The 25156-nt window shown below is 53.5% G+C and overlaps 5 protein-coding genes across 5 annotated transcripts; 3 read left to right on the top strand and 2 right to left on the bottom strand.

Moving 5' to 3' along the window:
• Positions 1–1970: 1970 nt before the first annotated feature.
• Positions 1971–3239, top strand: PG997_000294 (Epithelial zinc-finger ezf protein-like protein; the record flags this gene model as incomplete). Its single annotated transcript, XM_066804609.1, has 2 exons — positions 1971–2968; positions 3032–3239. 2 exons carry the CDS (start codon positions 1971–1973, stop codon positions 3237–3239), a joined length of 1206 nt encoding a protein of 401 aa, XP_066674382.1.
• Positions 3240–13555: 10316 nt separating this feature from the next.
• PG997_000293 (uncharacterized protein) lies at positions 13556–14206 on the top strand (the record flags this gene model as incomplete). The annotated part of the gene is made up of 4 exons (XM_066804608.1): positions 13556–13709; positions 13787–13923; positions 14006–14087; positions 14172–14206. 4 exons carry the CDS (start codon positions 13556–13558, stop codon positions 14204–14206), a joined length of 408 nt encoding a protein of 135 aa, XP_066674381.1.
• A 301-nt stretch (positions 14207–14507) lies between these two features.
• On the bottom strand, positions 14508–16373 carry PG997_000292 (uncharacterized protein; the record flags this gene model as incomplete). Its single annotated transcript, XM_066804607.1, has 1 exon — positions 14508–16373. One exon carries the CDS (start codon positions 16371–16373, stop codon positions 14508–14510), a length of 1866 nt encoding a protein of 621 aa, XP_066674380.1.
• Positions 16374–16628: 255 nt separating this feature from the next.
• On the bottom strand, positions 16629–17717 carry PG997_000291 (DDHD domain-containing protein; the record flags this gene model as incomplete). The annotated part of the gene is made up of 1 exon (XM_066804606.1): positions 16629–17717. The coding sequence occupies one exon, from the start codon at positions 17715–17717 to the stop codon at positions 16629–16631; it is 1089 nt and encodes a 362-aa protein (XP_066674379.1).
• Positions 17718–21967: 4250 nt separating this feature from the next.
• PG997_000290 (Dual specificity protein phosphatase PPS1) lies at positions 21968–24157 on the top strand (the record flags this gene model as incomplete). Its single annotated transcript, XM_066804605.1, has 2 exons — positions 21968–23753; positions 23835–24157. 2 exons carry the CDS (start codon positions 21968–21970, stop codon positions 24155–24157), a joined length of 2109 nt encoding a protein of 702 aa, XP_066674378.1.
• Positions 24158–25156: the final 999 nt, after the last annotated feature.

Raw genomic sequence — 25156 nt, 5'->3', positions numbered from 1 at the left:
TGGGTAACGACTACGTCAATGCGGTATCTCCAATCTTGAAGCTGGCCCCGGGTGGGGGTGACTCGGGTGAGGGTGGTGCCTGCCATCTCATCTCTTCAGCCTTAAGGAGCACACAGCGCCTTGAGCGCACACCGGATGGTTACCCGCCTGGGTCAAGCAACGCAAGTCCGGTATTGTGCACCACCTGAACGAAGCGGCCTTGACAGAGGGGATATCCAAGAGCAAGACCTCGAATACGATGGAGTATTCCAGACTTCATGTACCTGCACGGCTATATCGGGCCAAATCGTCGCCGGCCAGACCAATATGGCGACCAAGCAGTCCTAGGAAGGTGCCGAGGGCCAAAAGCCAAACACTGGGCAAGATCCACTGCTATCAATACTTTTACCCACTACCCAAGTGACCTAGTGACCTACCTGTGTCCAAACCATCGCGCCTGCGTCAATCTCTCTCTGTCCCGTTCGCTCGTGCTCTCTCACCCGCACCCGGGTGCTTTGATTTTGTCCCGCCTAGCTCGCCTGGTTGTCGCTCGATTCTCCGCGTCCCCCAGAACTCTCTGTATCTCATTTTCCTCTTCTCCACCCATTTCGGGGGTTCTCTCGTTCGTCAACCATAACGATGAATGAATGACCTTGACAGCAACATACGTTCAGAAACAACATCGCCCGTGAGTTACGGGTTTCTGCTGTGCTAACCCCAATCTCGGTCTAGTAAAACAAACAACTAAAAATTGCGCCCTCTTGTCTCCATCCAGAGAGGAACCACAGGTCTGCTTACGAGCTGTCGTCGCGCTTAATCAACGAGTTCCCATGGTTACACCATCGGCTGCACTACCTGCCCTATCTGCACTGCTATATCGCTGGCTACTTACCTACGACGGATGACTCAACCTAGGTACCTTACCTGCTACCTAATGCGCCCACATTGCATACTTGCATATGTACATCCATATACATCCCTACATAAAAGTACAATGCTAATGTGGGAGAGGCAGGGGCCCAATGCTGTGCCGGCCATCTTGCCTGTCTAAGCCGAGTAGCATGGTGCTCGCAGCTGATTCGCCAATCATCCGACTTGGCCTGCTACTTGGATGTACCTCGAGTACTTGCGGTATCCTACCAACCAAATGCGTACACCGGCACTGTGGGTGTGGGTATGGATGGATGCTGTACAGGCCCACCAACCCAATTACACCTCATTATCTACTACCCTTTTAGGATACTGCTCTGGCTTCTCTATGTGCAAGGTATCGTGCTGCTAGAGCGCGTGCCAACCACACAGGATGCCCCCGGCCCTGCTGATTTCCCTCCTCTGCCCCCAAATCGCGACAGACCATGGGCTGGCATGGGATGAGGAAGAATGAAGGTTGTGGTACCCGCTGCGGGACCCTACCACACCCTCGGCCACTGCGACCTTATGAGACTACTCGAAATGATCAACAGGCAGAAGCCTGCCTTATGAGATGTATGGGGTAACTCAAGCTCTGGTTCCCCCGATTCTGCCTTGACGCTGTGCGGTTCCTTGCCCGCGCCCCCATCTTTCACACACCTATAATCAATCTCTCGACTCGACTTGGACATGGTAGAGGGGCAGAGTGAGGCATTGTGGATTACCGACTCGATCACTTCACTTTTACTGTCCTGGAAGGCGTCTGGCCAACCCCGGGGGTGAGGTCAGTAAACTAGGGTCTTTTCTTACATATACATATTCCTGCCCGCGTCTACGTGCAATTAGTCTCGCACATAGCTAGCAAGAGTATATGAAGGCGTCACACACACTTTGTCAGAATCTCCAAGTTGAAGGCGCTTATACAGCTATCGCCCGGGTACATAATTGCTCAGTCTCCTTCGTTCTCTCTGTTCTGTTGCGTTGGACCACATTCTAGATCCTCCGGATTTGATCACCTTGGGACAATTCCGCCGCTCCTCCCGTCGACACCCTGGTCAAATAAGACTTGCACCACAGTCCAAATGGATCATCATTCACCACCGTCGCTGACGAGATCTCCCGTCTCCTCGCCAAACACGGACTACCCTTCCCCTGATATGGGAGACAACGTTTACAAGCTCGACTTTATATATGACCATATTTGCAGCATGAATCCGGAGCCTTCTCTGCCCTCTTTGGATGTCATGACCTCTTCAGCTGCGGAGTGGAACGAATCGAATATGTTGCATAACTCCTCTTCTGGGGAAGTCCCTCCGACCATTCCCTCTATGGACTACGACGCGTTTGCCGGGTACGACTCAACCTTTTCACCGGCTTACACACACGACGCATTTCCATCCCATCCATCCCACGCTCAACACCACCAAAACCACCACCATCCCAGAAGTTTATCACACACTCCGGATCCCGTGTCCGGAAGCAATTATCCTTATCCTCACAGTGTTTCTCCGGCGCTGCCCCTAAAAATGGAAAGCCATTCCGGCTATCGCAGCCCGCCAGAAGCCTCTCAGTACCCCTCTCCCCATTCCCAACATGCACTTCCCGTAACCATGAGCGGTTATAGCTCTGCCAGCAGTAGTTCCAACTACATGGCAGAGCCTCCTTCCCACTCTTGGCCCAGGCCCGAGTATCCGCCGCTGGGCACGGAGCCGTACAGGTCGCCCAGTTCGAGCTACCTGGATCCTGCCGGGAGACCGTCCTCCCTGTCCCAGAGAGCTGTGGTTCACCGGGCACCTCGTACGAAGCAGCGCCGCCTGACTACCAGGGACGAGGCCAACTTCCAGTGCGACGTCAAGGGTTGCGGAAAGCTGTTCAGCCGGAGCTACAACTTCAAGGCCCACCTCGAAACTCACGACGAGAAGCGAGAGTACCCTTTCCCCTGCCAGGTGGAAGGTTGCACCAAGAAGTTTGTACGGAAAACCGATCTTTCGAGACATCACCAAAGTGTGCACATGAAGGAGCGTAACCACAAATGCGACTTCTGTGGCCGCACCTTTGCTAGGAAAGACACTCTTCGGAGGTAAGCTTTTCACCTATTCATCTATCGCCCTATAGACACAAAATGCTAACTGACGCGCTTTAGACACATGGAAGACGGCTGCTCCAAGAGATTTGACATCAGCACGCTCAACGTACGCAACGAGGGCTACGATCTCCACGGCGCTCGCTCCTCCTCGAGGCTTGGTCACATCCCATCCACGCAACTTCCGCCGCTCACAGCTCCGCAAATGCGCAGTCCCAACCTGAGTGTGCTGGAACCTGCGTCGTCATTACTCCGGCGACATATGTAATACGAGTGGCAACATTATAGATGACTTTCTGGAGTTTTGGGGTTTTTATGGTCACGACTCTCTTTTGTTCCTGTATTGGGAATTTTTCAACATCGCGCGCTAGATACCTTCACGATCATTGGTATAGGGCCTTTTGGGAAGGCGGAAAGTCTTGAGAACGAGTTGCATCGAGGCGGTTATCCTCTGGGCAGCATTCATGGGCTTCGTATCGATACCCCCAACCATGTACAACAACTACATACAGCAATAACAATAGCATACAATATGGGGACGAGGCCAAATCAGGGGATGCTTTGAGAGGGGAACATTGGCCTTATCGAGGATTGGGACGGCCATGTGGCTTAGGCAACCAGCAATCGATAGAGAAACAAACACACAGTCCCTCGCACATCCCATGACCACCTGCCACTACTACTACGATTTAAATCAATGCAATGCAGCGTATACCCACTGTGTGCCACAGTCCCGGGGTCTCGCCACTGACCACGGCCCTAAGCAGCAAAGCAAGCGGACGGAGACAAGGTGATGGGGGTGGGACTATGAGAACGAATCCAAAGATGCCTAACACCACACCAAAGAGGCCACTCACTGTGCTGTACTGTAAAGAGAGACTGTATGTAGAGAGTCCATGCTCTTCTCCGCGCGCAAGCAACCCAGCCCTGTGCAGTGCCCGTGCAAGTCTGCGGCACAGCAAGACGAGTGCCCAGGGCACCTGCAGCTCAAAAAGGGAACTTGCTGAAGAGGCACTGCTGCCCTGCGGCGGCCGCCTTTTCCACCACGCTGGATCCCGCCATTCTTTCATGATTCTGGAATAGGGACCCCAAATAGAAGAAGGACCCAAAGCTTCGGCGCATGTCAAAATTTGGAAGGATTCAAATCCTTGACAGATTCCATGTCGACGGGGGCATTCTCACCAACAATCTGAGCCTCTATCCGGCAATAATAGCGAAATCGACAGCTTTTCCAGCCTGTGTTTGCCCATCGTTCTTGAGAAAAACCACACAGACAAGCACATCGAAAAGGCGGAAGACCGAGACCAAGAGAGACCCCGCTGGTCAGGGGTGGTGCATCTACATTGCATGCCGCGGAAGCAGAAGCGAGAAAGATGAGCACACTAGCCGACCATTCTACTTTCCGCGATCAGAACTGATTACCTCAATTACGTGATGGTACATACCCATACACATCGTACACAGACCAAGCAGAGTCTCCTTCTCCTCCTTTGTCCGTCCTTTCCAAACCCCGACGACTGGGCAAAAGTAAATCCTCCCCCATATCTAAGCTACCACCCACCTACACCCCTGACCCCTGGGATGTACTGGACCGGTCGCCGCCCACGCCGCTACCGCCGGCTGGCTGTGCTCCTCCCCAAGAAACGGATGCCACAGCGCAAGCAGATCATTATCCATCTTTCCCCAACCTTATTTTCTGGCTATCAGATGAGAAGCTAATAGCAAAGGACGTTCCTTATGGGTCTCTTTCTCCCGCTCCCGCACGCTTTTCCGCTCTGGTCTAAAGAGGACTTTCCTCCCGGTGTCGAAGGAGATTACATGCTGTGATCATCTGTGATAATATCGTCTGCCCAGCTTCGCTTTGTCCAGATGGGTTATCGTGCCTGCCCCAGTAGTGAGGACGGGCAACATGGTAGAGGCTTCGTATTACTCATGCGGATCCGGAGTTCACGCATTTGACGTGGTAAGTTGGGTGCTGACGTTGTCTTTCTTTGCTTTGCTTTTCTGATCTGACACCAACCATCATCCCCGCGTTTTGCCATGCGACCCGGCGCAGGGGGAGATGAGCGAAGTGCATTCCATCCCTTACGTGAGCGCGAGAGCGAGCGAGCGCGCGCGTGCGCCTACGAGCTTTCCTCTTTTTCCCTTACCCATCTTGCTGAACTAGTAGGGCTGCAGTTTTTGGGGGCAGGAAGGAGGGCACGGAGCGGCCGCTGGCTTGCCTCGAAAGGGGGACGAGCCCGCCGCGCCGCACGCCCTGTTTCTAAATCAGAAACATGGCGCCTCACTCCAACCTGTTCGTTTGTCCGTTGCGGGAAGACTAACATAAGTGGCGCGCTAAGGAGAGAAAGTACGCCGCAGCAGCGCAGTAGCCATCTTATCTGCCTTATATCCAGGAACGGGACGATGATGACTTGCTGACTGACGAATATACATGACGTTTATTCAACACCTTGACTACATGAGAGAGAGAGAGAATAAGCGAGCGCGTGGCTGAAGCATATCAGAACACATATTTCTCACGCCGGTAGCATGCCGGCATGGGCAAAGAAACCCAGCAGCACTCATCTCCATGGCTTGCCCAGTCCCTTCATCACAAACAACACCCATGCCACCAAAGTAGCCGAGTTACCAAAAGCAGTAAACACTTAGCCATGAGATACGTAGCAAGATGGTCTCCGAGGCATTGGTAGTGGAGCCGGCCTGAAGATTTCTATCTCGTCTCCCGTGTTCCATCCCCAGTTCGTTCTAATTTGGCACCGGACGACAAGAGAAGCTTGGTAGTGGTGGCCGAGAAGTATCACCATCACGCACACATTAGCTAAACATCTAGGCAGCCAAGAGGGGTGGCATGATTCGACTTTACTCTGTCCCGGCCTTTTTCTTCAGCAGGGGACCCGTCCGGAGGAATTATCCACTAATTCCTCCCCATCTTTCAGCAACTGGGTCTGCCGAACGAAAAGATCCATTCTGGCGTACTTTACAGGGGTTTTCTCTTTTCTCCCCCTGCCCTGCCCTTTTTGGCCCACCGGGCCTAACTAATCCCAGTCCAGCAACTCGACACCTTTTGAACTTTTTCGCTCTCGCAATACCACAGCGGCGGGTATGATAACACCTGATTGGCGCCGCTGCGAGGCCGGCGGCGGCTGATTGGCCGGATACACGAGGCGCATGATACCCGGGGCAATGGGTTGTGGGCAATCGACTCTATCGGTGGATTCCAACAAATACAAAAAATGGTGCAACAACACCACATTACTTACATGCCCAGACGGTAACGTGTGTTGTCTGGCAGTCTGGACTCTGGAAGTTGAGCCGATGGGGAAAATCTGGCCCCCAAATCCGAATTCCTCCTGCTGACAACGCAATGGACTGCCGAGGCATGTGCCGTTACTAGCCTTCGCTATGCTCTGCAGGACTACAATCGATCTGGAGGCGTCCATTACATACTCACGTCCACCGCAGGATGAATTTTGTGTTGTCCGTCCTCGCCAGGCTTAGTGCATTCCCACATAATCGTCACCTAATCTGGGCGGGAGTGGCTTTGCGCTGGTGTGACGGGACGCTTCTGCAGACCCCATCGGGCTATGTATACTTTTATTGATGCTATCAAAGGAAAAAAGAAGAGAAGTATACTACTGGTTCTGGTGTTACACAGAGTTGGAGTCAGATTAGCCGCGACAGCCAGCAGACAATGCTGCGGGCGGTCGTGACTAAAAACACTGCCGCAGCATCGTATCATACATTAAGTAAGTACCCTTGAAGGGCCGAGGTGGGCGGGTGAGCAAGAGAGAATAGGGACGCATGACGGGCAGTGCACCATCTCGTTGCTTTCGTTCACTACTTAGAGAGGTTTCTGGTGCTCTTGTGTAACCAGACCATGCCGCGGGCGCCAAGTTGTGCCGCGGACTATTACTTGACGATTGCGATTGCCCTTTGCGGATGTGTTGTTGTGTCGTCTACCCAACAGGGGACTGGACCGGGCTTTTGATTGGTTTGTTTGTCGAAACCACCACCCCCTGCTCCCCTGCTCACCGGCCACCCCCTCAAACTCCAAGCACATGCGAAAGAATTACTAGGTAGCAGCTTAGGTAAGACGCATGAAATTCAAGCAAGTTGTTATTGTGGTAGAGAGTCTTCCTAATCCCGCTTTCCTACAGCAGTCGGGCAGACAAATGGGCTTTGCTTGTGATCATCGACTGATTAACTTAGCTATCTGTCGGTCGATCGACGTCCAGGCAGCCAGATAGCAGATATCAAAGCCCGTCCCAAAGCCCGGAACGCAGCCAGGCCTCGAATGAACTGAATTGAATCAGAATGAAACGAAGGGCGTCCGGTCCCCACTGGCCGCTAATACCAAAGAGACAGACCGGGTGCAACGTCATGTAGGATTTTGGATCTGCCATCAGGTCAATTTGATGGATGGGCCCTCTTGCAATGCATCCGAGGCTGCTTGGCACCTCGCTCGCTCGCCGGCCGGCCGATTTGGTTTTGGTTTGGGCATGTCGAACACGGTCCTTGTTGAACACTTTGGTCCTAGGGTTGCTTGCTCTGTGCCCTGCCCGTCTAGTGTGTACTTAAGAGACTAATAGGTACTTGTCAGGACACTCGGGGGATCCACGCAGCAGCAGCCTGCTGGGTCATGTACCCTTCCAGGATGTGGCCGTACCGCAAGTACCCAAGTATTTTGCTTCAATTCCATTCCAACCCGTTGTTCTGGTTCCTGGACGAACCACCGGCTGGCCCGCCCATTGCAAGTGGAGGATCATTGATGGATCAATTTGATGGATTGGATTGACAGACAGGCAAAGCAAAGTGGTCGTCGATGGGCACATGCATTGGAATCACACGCTTGTTTCCCACTTCCCACCCTTCCGAGCGTCACCCAAAAAGCCAAGTCAGGAAGATAAAGCTAAGCTAATTTTGACCTCTTTTCCCAATTGCCACGGCATATAAAATTGGGGACCACGACTGGGTTTATCGCCATCTTTCTCGAACTCGATATACCGGCCATCCCCTCCCCAGTTTCGCTTCAGCACGCTGCGCTGCCGGCATGGCCCTTTTCGATTGCATATCTGCAGGAGACGAATGGTTCCCCCTCCCTCCTGCTGTCAATGCCGAACGGCACTACATACGCACATACATACAGATATGACCGTCGAAGCATGTTGAACAAGGTTCTGACAAGCCATTCAAGCCGGCCCTGCAGGGTTCGGCTTTATGATTGAACAACGTCCCCGACAGCCCGATCTCCGTCGCAGGGCAAGGGGGTGCAGGAGGAGGCATGCAAAATGTCCTGATCTGGTCAATCATCGGCCCCCTCCCCCTCTCCTATGCAAGTACTTACTTCCATACCCATCAGCCGAAAGAAACTCCCACTCGGCGTGGGTGAATGAATGAGTGAGATTCCCAAAGAAGGTGCTGACAGGCTTCATGCGCCGTCCGCCAACAGCCAGGTCTGTGTGTGTTAGTTTAGCTCACCCGCCTCGCGCGCGCCCGTTTGCGCCTCCCGTATGCTTCTTACTTACATGGCGGCGGCTGTATGGACGCCAAAAACGTGTTGCGGTTACGTGCAATCGACGTTGTGTCTTGTGACTGGTTCCCATTCCTCTGGAAACGAACGGTTTGCTTCCGGAACAACTTTGTTTTGGTTTCGTGCCGCCGCCGTACATACGTTAGGTACTTTCGCTTGTCCCTTTCGCTCTGTCCATACGTCTACCCCATGATGCGAGCATACGAGAACACGAGTAATCGACCGGCAAGGATGGCGGACTCCTCCTCACCCAGCAAGCGAGTACAGTGCATCTTCTTTTTGCTGGAATTCGTTTCAGGGTAAATGGGCATGATGTATATGCAAAGAGAGATTGTCAAATGGAACGCAGTAAAATGGGAAACGGCCTGGGGTTTGGTGGTGTTCTCTCATCTCAACACACACAATGCCCGCTCCGAGCTGGGGGTTATCTCCGCCACATTTGGCGGAGGGCAGTCGACCTGCCACCAAAAAGGAGCGGTCTATCTTGTACCAGCGCCTTTCGATCCTTCATCCCAACACGGCCTAGTTTGAACAAAGAGACGCAGACACCCCTGTCTGCCTCCCCCACGCACATACCATTGGTCTTCTTACGCTATGTATGTATAGGGCTGCCATTCGCTTCTCTACTTTACTAATGCGATGTGTGTTCAACCAGATTCTGCAGTACTGCCCCTCAATACTACTGTCGGCCATCCATCAGGGTGCTCTCATGCACAATTGTACTTTTCTCTCAACATGGGGTCATCTTAACCAGCTTGCCTACCATACGCTGCTACCGTTGCTGTCGCGGATGGTGAGTTGCCGCCGCCTTGTGTTACACAAGGTGGTAAACATGCTGACGGTCAGCAACCGGAGAGACTCTTCTCATAGGCTGCAGCACCTGGTTATAGCAACTGCTTGTTTTGTTCCCTTGCATGGCCGTTACACAAGAAGCTGACTGGCTGGCTGTTGACACGAGAGATGATGGCATGTACGGATGGTTACACACACATACGCGCGAGAGAGGAACATATTCATGCTGGTTATCCTGATGGAGGGCATTCACCCACCCAACAGGTCTCTCTGGATCGCGTGTTCATACTCGGTGGGCAGATACTGCGGAGGCTTGGTCGAGCTTCTTTGGAGTCGCCGCCGCTCCGCCTTTCTACTGCACACTCCCTCGCCAGAGAGCAGAGAGCTTGACAACCAAGTTACAGTTGGCACGGAATCAACTAGGGCAGGCGCAGTATCAAAGCCCAAGCTGGACTGTTGCGAAGAGACGCGACGCCCTATCTCCCGTTATAGAAGCCATGGGCCTCTGCTTGGATAGCCATGGTTGAGCACGTCAAGGCAGAATTGCTGCACTTCCTCGATCTTGCGCCCATGTTTGCTCCTATTCATAGAATTGGAGAGGTCGTATGGTTGTAGAGCAGCCCCAAAAGCAGCCACCCAACTGCGGCGTCAGTCGATCGCTCCTTCCCTCCTCCTTTCATCCCGCGCACCATCGTCATAATAACATCGTGCCGGCGGTTCTAGGAGTAGGCCTTGGGATAGATACTGCGGCTACTAGGTGCCGTTTGAGATAGATAGCACTTCCATCTAACGCCACATCCAGCTGCATTATGCGATGGTTGCCACCCCCAATCCTTCGGCCAGGGGGACGACTCGCACCCGCGCTTACAAGGAAGGAAGGAAAGCCATGTGGGATAAGATAGATAGAAACCGGGGGCGCGCGGCGTGATGACCCTCGGCCGCTGCTCGCTTCCATTGCGCGCTTACATACAATCTGCCTTACGAGCCGACGTATCAGATTTTGCGAAGCAAGTGTGGTGTGGACCTGGTCACGTTCTCTTGGAACCAAATCCCTCCCCCTTGAGCCTTTACTGCAGCGCCCAGGGGCGGCAGGCAGGGGGTTAAGGGGGCAACCAAGGCCAGTGAACAGTGAGATTGCCAGACTTCATGTGCCGCAGACCATCGCTTGGCAAGAGAGTCCTCTGCATTGTATTTTCGTTACCTTAATTCCGTTCTGTGCCACAACGCGGAAGCAGCAAGCCCAGAATTTGAGGCCCCAGCAAGCAGGCACATCGATTCTGTCAACTCGTTTGTTCGGGACCGTCCACTCGGGCCCGAACTTGCTCTTTAACCCTGGAATGCCCAGATGAAGACGACGATGGGGCAAGGCAACTTAGCTAGTTGAGACCTTTTGGGCATGTATCTGCATCGAACTCTCTGGTGCCAGGGTTGTAGAGCAGACAGGGAACCTACTTACCTACGGTTTCGCAAGCCGGCTTCCGAAAGTACATTCTCCCCTAATGTGTTCAATGTGCAATTACGTCAAGCTCAGGAGAGGCTCTCCCTCTTTGGGACGGGAAGGATTCATCTACACCACAAGTCCCAAGTTCTATACATTGGAAGCTCCAGTTATGGCCCCGTTACCTTGGAGTTGGGCAGGTCGTCAGGAGCGAATACTCCAGTGGGAGGGTCGAAGGATCGGGAGTCAGCCATGGCTCTCGAGCACGAGTAGCGGAATGTCTCCGAAGATGTCTTCGGTGTTGATCAAAGCCGTTTCAACAGCCCTTTACTTCTGATTAGTGGTGTGGTGCTCCCAGGGCGGAACGGAGGGGAGGGTGTGTTGTATGTAGAAGCTACCAAGCAAGCGCCTCTTTGATCCTACAATCAGGGGCAACGAAGCAGATTTGTCAGCCTGCCTCTTCGTTAGGGAGGACAATGAGCTCTCGATCCTAATCTCCCGATTAACCGACAGGATTCGAGCTACCACAGCATCGTCGCCCGTCAACCAAGCAGGCCAGGGTGATTGGTTCATTGCCCACCTATTGCCTGCCGTGTCTGGCCATGGTTCTGCGGTTCGCTCTCTGAAGGCTGCTTGATGCTTGTCTGGAGCGAGTAAAGAAGTGTCTATCCCTTACCACCTGCATGCCTACGCAGGAGGGCTGGTCGTGCAGTACCGCCCGTCTAAGCAGGGAACCCAACCAAAGTTCATGATTCAGGGGTACAGTTTCTGTCAGCGACGATGTGAGAACCATGGACTTGTACGGTAGCGACCTGCCGCATGGTATCTTCGACCCGGCCTTGGCCTGCTGGTACATGCTCTCTAACCATGCGCGGAATCATTGCTGATGTGACTGATCCGGTAGGTACTTTCGGGAACTTCTATCTGAGTTTTCTTCTTTATGTTTCGAGTGAGTGAGACCGAGGTGACGCTGCTTGCTTACAAATTAGCGGACCAGAAATGAACATCACCTCTCTAGTCGCCGATACGTATGCTCTCTCGGATTGGCCTCCAGAAAAGACTGTATTGCTGGTGGTCGGCGATCAGCATGAAGTTGGGTGGCTGGCTAGGGGCAAGTTGAAATGGTCTGGTGTTACACAAGGGAATTTATCCCCAAGTACCTAACCTATCTTTAGCTACACATCCTAGCTAACAATCTGCATCGCCAGAGAGAAAGTTTCTTCGATGCCCAGATGCTGTACGTCTCGTATGGATCTGGACAAGGACGGCTGGAACCGGCAAGGCTGATAGGAAGCGGCGTTGGAAGTTAAACCTACCACTGGGACAAAAGCCGATGCACCGACACTGACCCAAATGGTATGTCGGTATATGTCTTGTCAGAACCAACTTTGGAGAGCAGGCATCCCATGCAGCAAGGAAGAAACTTCGATCAAACGCTCCGGAAGGAACGCGCTGCGCCTGTGATGGGTAGGCATGGGAGCCGTCTCGCGTCGCAGAAATGGGTTGCAGTGATAGTACCAACAAGCAGAACAGCATCCCCTCGAAGAGACGCGTCTCGTTTGGGTACTATACCTACCCCCCCCAGCATGGATAGAGGTGACCCAGCCCCATCAAGACCCGTCATTCAGCGCCAGTGTTCCGTTCCAGAGTGAATGGGAAGGCTAATTCGCCGATAGCCCACCCTACACTTGATCCTTCCTGTACGACCACGTACATTGACTCCCTTCCCTGATAGGTCCCATCCCATCCTACTCCAAGCCGCCAGAGCCAGAGTCAAGGTCGCGATAGCCCCTTTTAGGGAGAGGAGGGTAACTGGGTGACTCATTAGCGAGCCAGTCTGGTGGGAGCATGCACACGTGGTAGGGGAGGATTCCCATGTTGTGTTTTGACGCTCGCTTCTGCAGCGCTTACAGGTACATAGGGTACGTAGGTTACACTGAAGGTACTCGCCTGCATTCGCGGCACTCCTTCTTCTGGCTTGAATAAGTAAGTACTCACTCAGTAAGGAGTCAGTCCGTCCGTCCCTATCTACACGGCACCCGTGTCTCTGTACGTATAAGGAAGGATCTTCGCCGCAGTGTACTTTCAACGCGGATTTCACGGCTTCATGCCTTCTTGCCCATCTAAGCGGTTCCACGGAGGCTGCCGGCAGACTCTGGGGTTCATCTCTGCATCAACAAAGGATACAAATAGTGATCGGCGGTTTGTTGAAGAAGGACACACAGCCAATCCAGGATATGGATTTGGCGGGAGGGCTCGGCGCGCAGCAAGCCCAGGTACGAGGAGGCACGGCAAGTGATACATTGAACTTGATGCAGAAACTTTATGCGCCATTGTGCATGGACACCTATCTATTGTACTCAGCCTGCCCCTGAATTGTGCATGGCGGCGATATGGGAGCCCACGTGGGGTGCGACTGAGGCCACTGCATCAACACATCGTTCCCTCTGTGCTTCAATTGACCAGAGAAGAAGCTTATGTTTCGAACTGGACGTGATATCGTGGAACACTCCCAAGCGAACGTTGTGTCGCTTGCTTGTGTTGCCCTAGTGAGAAGTTATAACTGGCCAAATGGATCCCGATTGCGTCACCAGTCTGTCATTCAGCAGCGAACGCGGAGAGCGGACAACCCAGGCACGGCAGGCGATTACGCACCGAGAATTCTGGCCAAGATTTTGGATAGATGGTCAAGAACGAAGAGAATCTATACTCACAAGAGCTCTACAGTAATCCAAGGAGTCATTTCTGCAACATACTTACAAAATCACCTGCGTATCATAAATCGTCCTGAAGCAGAAAAGCAAAACAAAAACAAAGCACAATGGCAGAAAATGCCCAGCAAGTCAACCACTCCATCGAGAACATCCGGCGAGATCTCCAAGTCCTCCGAAACGCCGGCGCACTCCGGCCGGAGCAATACGCATCCATCACGGCGCAGCTCCCGGTACGCCCCTTTTGGCTCCCTCTCCCCCTGTGTCCGGCCGTCTTGGCCTCTTCCGTTCCTCCTGTTCATGATCCGAGACCAACTAACCCAAGAACCAGGCACCGGGAGGCTACCCGAGCAACTACGTCGATGCCCGGTACGGTGGCGGTTACGCACCCCCGCCCAACGTCAGCCCCGATTTCCCGCAAGCCATCGCCCAGCAGGCGCAGGACCCGAACCACCCGGCCAACCCGAAGCACAGCAAGGTCCGTCTAAGCATTATTGAGAGAAACATCCTCCCGTCATTATTGGGGCAACTTCACTGACTTATTACGTGTTACTTCCTAGCATTCCGAGTGGGCCAAGTCGCTGGCCGAGAAGTTTGGCAACGCCGTGGTCCTTGGCGGCGGTGCCACGTTGGGATCCGACGGTATGTATTTTCCGTCATTTGCTATCTTGCAAACTCGCAGCAGGCATTTCGTCGGTGTGGCTAACATTTCATCTCATCTCGCAGTGGTGAACAGTGCTTTCAACGCGCTGAAACATTAAGGCATATACACTAGCACGTAGACAGTAGTCATCTGGCCTGACTAGGATATCGCAAGTCACACAGAAGACAGGAGAGCGACGAGGTATCAAGAGCTGTTTTAAACGGGGAACCAGAATAAACACAAAACCCAGAAAGGGGTAATATAGCAGGAGGCATGAAAGGGACAAAAACATCTGGGTATTCGCTATGCGTCTAACCACTAAGTCAAATGTAAAAACCAATCAAGTCAACTCCGATCACCAGACATGCAATTTCTACCTACACTTAATGTTTTTGTTAGTCTTTCGTCTCATCTCTCTATCAAGACATATCTGGCAATGCGCGCCTCTTCGCCTTCATGGCGCGCATCGCCGGCAACGTGTTGGCCTTGCCCGGCTTCCGGCCGATCTCCATGCAAAACATGCGGATGAAGTCGTGGTTGGCCCAATAACTCGAGTGGGCGCTCAGCATGTTGAGGTACTGCAGCTCGAGGGGCCCGCCGCCCGAGCGCAAGAAGTAGTCAATCTGCCCATTGTCGTTGAGCAGGAACGCCTTCTTCTCCGCCACCTCCTCGCGCGTGAAGTCGTGCACCTCGAGCTCGAGCTGAGACGGGAGCCGCAGCGCCGGCGGCGGCTTGGCCAGGGCCGGATTATTGGCGATGGCCGCCTGGCTGGGCCCCGCGCCGGGCACGAAGCTCCGCACCGCGTTGCCCACCGACTGAAACAGCGTTGTCGTAGCGCTCGGCACGTAGGCCGTCTTCAGGCTCGCCGCATACTTGGGGTCGATGGTTCCGTTTAGGAAATACGCCACCGGATCCTCCCGGGCCAGGACGTTGTAGACGTTGTCGACGGCAAGGCACCCGAACTGCCCGGATTCACCGACCACGTCCCCGGACACTATGTCAGCCGGATCGGCTCCTGGCTTACGGCGTCCCCTTCGTGGGATCAGAGCGCCCCGCTCCAGCAGCAGGAAGAACGCCGAGGGGCTGCCCACAAGGAAGAGGTTTTTCGTATCAAACTCAAAGTGCTGAAGTGACATTTCTGTGCTCAGGTTTAGCGGTGGCGTAACGGTAGGCTGCCAGGACAGGATCTCTAGAGCCATGGCACTACCCAAACTGTGCCCAATTATGTGCACACGGCCTCTCTCGGAGAAGCCGGGATTGTTACGGCACCATAGCCTGTAGACCCGGTTGGCTTCGCCGACCAGAGCCGCTATCATCTTCGGCTTGTGGTGTGACATGTAAAAGGGGATATCGAACATGATATCAGATATCATGGATCGGACTGCCGGGATCGTCGGGGGCTCGATATCTTTCAACCCAAACCCCTCGGGCATGTAGTCGGCTTTGTCGTCCTCCTTCATGGGACCGCCTTCCTCAAAGGACAGTTTCTGGCGCCAATTGACAGGCAGCACCATGATGCCATTCTGACCTTCTCGCAGAACTGACCGTACTGCATCGCTCCCGAGTTCCAGGTTCACTGCTCTTCGAAAGGCATTGATGGCGTGTGTAAAGTGGTAGCTCTCTACCTTCTCTGCTAGCTTCTGGCCGATACCGTGAGCAACAAGTACAAGATCTGTTACCTGCCCACGTTCCTTCTCCGTCTTGCAACCTGGGCAAGCGCTTGGCCCGGTGCTTTCCTGAGACGCGGTGGCAGCAGAGCTGGGGTTGGGGGCGTGGGCCACTTGGCTCCTCTTCTTTTCGTGAAGCTTGGCCCAGGCGGCAGCGTCGAAACCACGCACAACCGGAATGCCAATAGTGATGCCTTTAGCGATCTTCGCTACTGGCCTTCGGCCGTAATATGCCGAGGGTTTCAGGCTGGGCTTGAGTAGAAAGGCGCTGTCCTTGTCTTTGTATATGACATGGTATTGATCGTACTTGCGGTGAGATTGATCCTGAATGTAGTTGTCCTCGTTCGAGGAAGGCAGGAGGTTCCCTTCAGCAGCCGCCTCGCCCCGAAAGCAGCGCGCAGCACAAAACGGGTTGCTTGGGATGATTGGCTCTGGAGGTACCTTCGATTTTGCGGATTCGTCCATCTCCTTTGGCCACAAGCGATGAGAAACCTTCTCTTCTCCGTCAGGCCCAACCTCGACTGCACACCGCAGCTCGTCACGCCATGTTTCCGTATGCGGCTTCAGCTCTCGGTAGCCTGCTTCTAGCTGATTGGCCACCGCTATATCAACAGGCATCATGGTATCTCTTCCAGGTTGTTAGCGATAGTCAAATGGATCAAGATATAGATAGGGACACACTTGTAAAACCATGTAGCCCGCTGTACCGCTGCTATGTCATTGATAGGCGACCAATATATCGGTTTCATCTGCAAAGACGGCAGAGTCACTTCATGAAGTCTCGATACACCAACAGGCACCGCGGCAGCCGCCTTTGCCCTAGGCTTTCTACCACGTTCCGGCATTGTCGAAGGCATCTCGGCGACAGACTGCTCAGGTGACATTGGCCGTTCCCTGCGCGGTTTCTCCTCGGCCATCATCCTGGTCTCGATCAAGGATGAGGAGCCTCGAGGAGAGCGAGTTGGACGGAGAGTAGTGAACTGTCTCGGGAGTCCCAACTCGAACGAAGGGCGTCCCCGTGATTCCATCATCCGCAATACTGGCTCGGACAGAAATGGGACTGCTGGCCTGGGCCTCGGTTGGCGAGCCAAGAGCTGTCAAGGACGACGGAGAACGCGCCCGGGACCCGCGGCGGTTCTGGAATTCAGTTTCCAATTTCCTGCCCACCGTCCTGAGGCTGACGTCATTCGGATACTCCGCCATGGAGGTGTTCTCTTTGGAATTCGTGAGAAAGGCAGTCTTGGCAAGAGACTCGGATTTGGGGCGGCCCATCGACGCGTGTCGACGTGTGACCGAGGCGGTGGCATCGGTTCGCAGGGTCTTCATGTACACCATGACCTCCCGGGCCACTCTATCCCTATCCAGCGCGAGCTGACGCATTCTTGCCACAGAGCAGAACGAGGTACGAAGCTGGACACCGACATCAGACAGGAGCTCCTGGCAGCACGAAGGCATCTCTGTCTCGGTATCTGACATAGGATCGATGTCCGGCAGCGTAAGCTCATGACCTGGGCCTTCACGGGCATGCTTCTCCTTGTGTTTGATAGCCAAATCGTGTACGATCTCTTCAAGCCTCTCGGTATTCGCCTTGGCCAAGGACGGGCTCGGGCTGCGGTTGCGGCGCGCTTGGTCGTGGTTCCGACAATACTCGTCCGAGGCCAGCCCCAGCCAGGCCTTCTCTAACGCATTATTGTCGCCCCGGGAAAAGGGACGCAGGACGAGTCCCTTGGCGGATCTCGCATCTGTCGCGCCTGCTATGGTGGAGGTGGAGAGCGGGTCGTCGATGGGAATCGCAGAGGTGTAGAAGAACTGGGCGTTCACCGGTGGGATGGTATTGTCGTCATTTTCGTCGTCGGTCTGAGTGAAAGGGCGGGCTACGGGAGCAAGGCGGCACTTTGGCCCATAGTTGTGCTGTGCATCAGCATCAGCATCCAAGTGCTGATGGCCGGCTGCTTGGGGCATTTTGATGTTCGTCACTGTTGTTTTAGCTGGACAAGCAAATGTCACACAAGAAGAGGGCGTCTTGTCTTGCACCTGGAGGCGATCTCTTTCGCAGCAAGGGTGGGTGCGTAGAGGTCAAGGGTCCGCGATCCAAACACTAATCACCGCCGAGACGGCTTAGACAAGAAGCCACCGGGTTCTCTGACCTTCCTCCCCCTTCACGTCATTTACCGCCAGTATGGTGGTGATTCTTTTTGACAGGTTTCTGCCTGGGGGAATCGAGTCACTTGCGTTGCGTCTAAGAAAAGAAGGCCACGCATGCCCTCGAGCAAACATCGGATGGCATTGTTCTTCGGCTTGGGGGCACGTCTAGAAGGAGGCCAATCCTAAAATGGGGAGAGTTGGGTAACCTAACCTAGGCTTCCCGGTCTTACCAGAGAGGGAGGCAAAGGGAAAAAGAAGGTCAGCTGCAAAACGTGCGCATAAGTTTGGCATCAGCTGGAGTTCTTTTTGAGATCCCCCAGAACTCCACCACCCTAAAATCGCAGGCAGCTAAAAACAGAAGCACATTGCTGCTGCCGGTGCTTTGCTGCTGCGCTGCTTTGTTGTTCGTGACAAGGGTCGGGTCAGACTGATGCACGAACAGGAGCCGACATTGGGAAATCCCACAATCCCGCTGATGACGTGGTGTTTGTGGCTTGCGCAGTGGCTGGCCTGCCGCTGCTAAATTGGGCGTCTTCTAGTTAATATCAAATCCATGTGGCTTGAATGCTGATGCTATTCAAATGCAACATTCGACACGACAACACGAGCGAACAGATCAGCAAGCCAAGTCTTACAAGATCTGCAATACATATATTAAAATATAGGGCATATTCCCTGTAGACATCGGGTTCCATTGCGGAAGAAGCAGCAATCTGCATCACTGCTACACAAAAAGGAACGAGCCATAGCTGGCCCCAATATCATCTCATCTGATGCTTGCCCGCCTCCCCTGGTAAAAAGACCAGTTGTGAGACATGGGGATATTCGTAGTGTTGGCCGCATCGAGCTCACATGCCAGGGACCAAAAAAAGCAGAGATGGCGAGATATGTAGAAAACGGGACGGTGTTTCTCGAGTCCGTAGCATAGCGCAGTCTCCCTGCTGTACCTCATTCAACACAGGCGTGTTTGATCCGATAGCTCTGTCGGATCCGCGGGCGCATTTACAGGGCTTCGGCCCACAGACACGGAGGCGATTCTTACGTGTTAGTGAGGACTGCGGAAGCTCGTCTCTAGCGCCCTGACAGTAGGTGGGATTGGCATAGTTTATCGGGCATTTTCCTTATCTCAACGTAGAGGGTTCTCCAGAAGCGACAACGATATCACGATGACCTTGGAGTCGTATCAACAGCAGATTGGGATCCGAGATAACAGCATGATATTGATCATGCTAAGCTGAAAGACATATACCCCTCCAACTCGCCTCGCCCGACTTCACATATGCCTCTGCTATTCCTATCGATGTCCCTGACCTTACGTGATGGCTTTCTTGGGGAAGTTAATTGACTAGTTCCAAACTCTATTCGGGCCCCATGCTTATCTGCCCTATGCGAAACATGATTGAGCATCTCAAGTGAGTCAACTTGGGGTTGTCTTTGAGATATTCCAGGACCGCAGATTCCCTATTTCCTATTCCCAATTCCGGCCCATTGTACATACTGGAATAGCCTCATTCCAGATATTGATCTATATGATGTTGCTTCATATTACATCATCCCCAGAATCAAGAGCTTGAGCAGAGCTTGCGAGAGACGGCCGCGAATAGTATGGGTTACATGGACTATCAACCCCGATGTGGGGATGGATGGATTGATGGGCAACTCAAAAACGGTCTCTCCCCTTGGCCCTGTGGGAACGAACGCACCTGGGGCTGGCGCTAATGCAACGAAGCAAGCACTGACAACGAACGGCGGCAGTGTTTCGTGCGGGCTGTACCTCCAAACATTTGAAAGCTCGTCACTACATAACGGAGTACTTCCCCCAACTTCGCCATACGTCAGGAACGGCCTCTTTTCTGCTCTCGTCTCGGCCGGAGCAACTCTACTCGGAAACCGGCTGCGGGAGTTACTACACCGTATCGGAGGCACATGATCTCGAAGGTATGCATCGCTTCGGAGCTGAATATCCCGTCGACATGACACTTACTGAGAGTATATAATTGAGACGGGCGTTTCCCCCTAGCGGGCAGCAACAGGTGAGGGACAGTGGCCGACCCTGGCAACTGGTCATGGTGGGCATGCAAGCTTGAAGGCGGCTTGCTGGTCAAGGTTGGGGAATGGCCTCCTATTGGTAGCGATCAGCGTGTGTTCTAGTCGTCCCCTTGTCCCCTCGTCCCTTCGTTCCAACTAGCCCCTAGCTCGCCTGCTGTTGGTCCAGCTTCCCTCCCACCCTGCCACCTCCTGCAAGCCTGGGAGATGTAGACCTATCAGATATCCCACCTCGGGCGCCATTTGCTCTGCGATGCAATGCGATATGCGATATGCGATATGCGATGCGATGCCGCCCTGTCACAGTTCGGAAATAGCAATCCGTCCATACTGGATGCAGTAGCAGTGAGCAAGTAGTACGGCCACCCAGTCAACCAGTCAGTCAGTTAGTTTCACGTCGCTCTCAGCCACGACGACTTGGGACGGCATGTTGCTTTAACCTTCGCCAAAAGGCTCGGCGCCACCTGTAGCTTCCGCCCACGGTCTTGTCTGGCTTTGACGCCAACTCGCCTGAGTGGTGAGCTAGTACTGTCTGTCTATCTATCTATCTTCTACGATAGTGCCTTGGAAGGGCCAAGAGAGATGGCCGGCTGTTTCCATCCCACCAAGTGCTCTATCGAATCTCGATCAGTTATAGTACATCATATTCGAATTCGAACGCGGAGGCCAATAACGGACGAGAGAGTATGCTATCCATTGCCATTGCTGCCGACGACCCTTGCTGCAACGGAAACATCAGACGGGTGCCCGCAGTACATAGCAAGCCGTAATTGACTTAGTTGGCACCTGCAGCGTCTGGCGTCTATCTGGCCACCATTGTTGGAAGTGGCCGCGACCGAATAAATTGTCTTTGAAACAACTGCAGATCACGGCCCTGGCCTTATGTTAGGCCTGGCAGACTTTACGTGAACTTGAGTGGACGGAGTAGATCACGCTACATGAGGTACTTTGAATGCTGATCGATCGGTAGAGGGCCGCAGTAGCAACAAGCCAGCAAGCCAGCAAGCAGAACTGAGCACACCATCTTCTGGCTCGATGGAGTCTCTATTCGCCTGCCTGCTACCGATGTGTATATTACGTACCACCACCCCGACATGCTTCGTTGCTCAGACCCCAACTGTCTGTACCAGTAGGCGAACGACAGTTGATTACCTTGAGCAAATAGATAGTGAAGGGTCTCCATACGGTCTCCATACCTGTACTGTGTTGTTCGTCTGTAACTTTGATCGTGTCGTGCTTGAGCCAAGGTTCATTTGCCGTGTCTCGCGGCAGGGATGCTGAACTGAAGATAAGGCTGCCCGTCCGTTGAATGAAACACAGGCGCTCTTAGAGTCTTAGTTTGTAAGGTACATCGACTAACCTACCAACTGAGCTGATATACCCTCCACCTCCATCTTCCCTGCATGTTTCTCTCCTCTTTCTACCTAACCCTTTTTCTTTCAACTGACTGTTGTTGTTGCTGGTATATGTACCTATTCTTCTTCTACCTACTACTCCCTCTCTTCCCCTCTTCTCCCTTCCATTCCCAACATTGAGGAGAACCATATCCGACAAGTGGAATTGAACCGAGGAAGGACGTATTCTCATAAACAGTTTCCGTTGCAACTTGCAACTGCCACTACCTGCCTTGGACGATTATCGAATGTTGCTAAGAGCTTTGGTTCGCATGACTGTAATCGGCTCCTGTCTTGGATCGACCCCGCTATCTAGGCCCGACCCCAATTGGCCCAGCCTGGCCGATCTCGTGAAGGAAGAGGCAAGCGGCTAATTAAGTTGGGCAGTCCCGCCCCCAGAGTCGCATGTTGACTACGTCTTAACCTGCATCATCTTGCCCTCTGCCGGTTTCTGAAAGTGAATCCGAGGAACTTATTTATTTCTATTTTGGCAATTGAGAGAGCAAAAGAGCAGTTCGAAAGAAGGAGAAAAAGAGACCATTGCTTTTCTTCTTCGCTCTTCCTCCCGCTTCAACCCACCCCGGTCTGGCGCTCGCAACTCCAGACACTCCATAAATGCTAGAGAGCATGGCGACCATTGCGCTCCCCAGACCCATAGCGCCCCACCGGTCATCATCAGGCATCGTCACATTGCAGTCGCCCATAACCATCGACACGATTAATACGCAGCAGCAGCAGCAACAGCAACAGCAAAACGCAGCGACCCCGGTACCCAACAAGCACATACCCGTCTGTCCTACTGGCCCGGCTCCCGTGCAAGAGCCTAACACTCCTCCACCTTCGCCCGCCCGCGAGGACGAGTGCCGACAGCTCTCTCTGCTCCATCCACCCGACAAGTATACCCACATCGAGTCAGGCTCTCTGTCCATATACAAGATCAATGCCGCCGAGGTCGCCGCCGCCCTAGATTATATCTCCCGACAGCCCCTTCCGGACCCGTCTCTGGTCTTTCCGTGGCTGCACGGGCTGCATCCCAACAACCACATCCAGCAGGCCTTCTTCATCGCGCGCAAGAGGGCGCTCAGAAGAACGCCTTGCTGCTTGAGGGGGCTTACTATTGTCAAAGCCGATGGCGACCTCAGTGCCTCGCGCCTCAAGGGTGCCATTGCGCCATCAGAGTTATTGCAGCCAGGCGTTGAAGGCGAATTTCTAGACGTGGACCCGAAGGATGGCTTCTCAGTCAGGAACTTCCAAATCCAGTCCGCAAAGGCGGCCATGACGGCCGACATTGTGGTATATGGCGAGGACGCGGCCGTGGTGCGAAAGGTCGGCTGGGAACTGGCCTCGGCCCAGGCGAAATGGCGAAAGAAGCACCTGGATCAAGGCCACGACCTCCCCGTCTACAATACCTTCATCTGCCCGGCGTCTTTCAAAACCTTCGAGTTGAAGCACAGCGAGATCGTGTCCATAGACTCGGAAGGCCATTTGACTGGCAATGTCGTAGACTTTTTCCACCAGGAAAGGGCCGAGATGTATGCAATGACCAAGGCATCCGAGATATCCCACAACGTGTGGTTGGGCCCCACGCCAGAGCCTGCCAGCGACGAGGAGCAGCAGTTCGACATCTTGATAGAGTGTAGTGACCTCGGGCGCTTGAACCCAGGCGCCCTGAAGGCCATAGCCGAAGGGCCTGACGAGGACGTCAAACACCCCTATCTAGACTTCCCCTCGTCTGGGAGTATCCTGCCTCCCACATGGTCCCACGCCGAAGCAGATGGCATCCTCGAGACATGCAAGTGGATTTGGCATCTTTCGCATGGAACCTTGCCCCCCAAATCCGATTATGACGGAGACATGGACATGGACGGAGGCCCAGAAACCCGGACAATCCTGCCGCGGAAGGTTCTCTTGCACTGTGCTGACGGATATACCGAGTCCTCCTTGCTGGGCATTGCCTACTTCAGCTACAGCACAGGCCGTGCCGTGCCCCACGCCTGGCTCAACCTGCATACTACCATGAAACGCAACTTCTTTGCTTATCCCACAGACGTTGCCTTGCTTACTTCGATTGCGCCGCGGCTCCTGCGCGAGTCGCCGCTCTGCCAGGACAAGAGCCTCTCGGAAATCACCACCCTGATCCAGGACGAGCCCAAGTGGATGGCCAGCCTGGACGGGTCCTTCCCGAGTCGCGTGCTTGACTATATGTATCTCGGCAACCTCGGTCATGCCAACAACCCGGACCTGCTGAGGGCCATAGGCATTGGACAGATCCTCAGCGTAGGGGAGACAGCCATGTGGAGGGATGGCGAGCTGGAAGAATGGGGACCTGAAAACGTTATGGTTGTCCAGGGAGTCCAGGATAACGGCATTGATCCTTTGACCGATGAGTTTGAGAGTTGCTTAGAATTTATTGGTTAGTTCCCACTCTGCTTTCTTTTCCTTCTTCTTTCCTCTCCCCCTTTTGCTTTTCACGGCTGACCATATGGCATTATAGAACGCGGGCGGAGTAAGGGGACAGCCACGCTGGTCCACTGCCGTGTTGGCGTAAGCCGAAGCGCGACGATCTGTATAGCGGAAATCATGCGGGAACTGGACATGTCGCTCCCACGAGCGTACTGCTTCGTCCGCGCGCGAAGACTGAACGTCATCATTCAACCCCATCTCCGGTTTGCCTATGAGCTTCTCAAGTGGGAAGAACTGATGCACACGAGGCGCGTCGCCGAGAAGGGCGAGGGAGACTTTGGAGTCAAGAGGGAGCTAGAGTGGGCCGACATCGCCCGCGAGATTGCTCTCATGAACCGTCCCTACGCCAGATGATCTGGTCTGGGGGAGGGCAATGCGGTTGAGTTGAAGTTGTGAAGCCTGAGCTTTGGTATGCTCAAGCTACAACGACTTCAGGATCATGCAGTTGCATGAACAGAACATTAGCCGTGTCGATGCGACCGACTACCTGTTGCTACGTTTTGGTCGCAATGGTTCGGTGGAGTGGCTTGAAGAAAGCCCTCCCGAACCCCAAACGTGCCACAACGCTGGACAGCTGGTACTTGACCCGAGGTACGCGACCCGGACGTTGGAGCTAACGGCCGGAGACGGCCATTCGCTCAACCAGCACACATTCTACGTTCGCTCCGTATATGGACATATACGCATCTTGGATTTTGCGGTGTACAAAGGGCATACTTGACGACTTTGGACTTTTTGATTTTGGAAGAACCCTTGACAACTAAAGGGGTGGGGCACATACTGTTTGGAGAAAGATGGTCTATGGTTTCTTGTCACAGGATGGTGGCGTTTTTACTCTTTCTGTCTGTTTGCTTCTTGGTTACGACACATGGCCACTCTTAGAGAGAGGGGGCTGAAGCTGCTTGTCTTGTTTTTCACAATATGAGGTCATCATTGTAAGGCGTTTGGTGAGGGGGTCTGATTGACCAACAACTTTACGAATATCATGTCACCACAACAACATTATTTCCATTCTTTTATTATTATTATATCACTTAACGCGGGCACAGCCCTTTTTGGAAAGGGAAGGGGGGATATATACCAACTACTATTACTAGGGCACAGACGATCGTTGGATGATGAGATATGTGTGTATGTGTATGTGTGTATCCAATTTGGGAAATCACCTTACTTTTATATTTAATCCAACTATTGACCCATCTCGTGTCTTTCCAGCCAGGAGATAACTGCTCGCTATTTGTGATAAACTCTCGGGTTGTAACTCGACGTGTCTCTAGTCCCCGAGTCGCTGACTCGCAAGTGTTTCGGTAGCATTTCAACGATACGTCGGCCAACGGACCTGTTCCCTGTGTA

The sequence above is a fragment of the Apiospora hydei genome, assembly GCF_038363865.1.
Source record: "Apiospora hydei strain CBS 114990 chromosome Unknown utg000002l_segment0_segment0, whole genome shotgun sequence".
Taxonomy (NCBI): Eukaryota; Fungi; Ascomycota; class Sordariomycetes; order Amphisphaeriales; family Apiosporaceae; genus Apiospora; species Apiospora hydei.
This window is presented reverse-complemented; position numbering and strand designations above follow the sequence as displayed.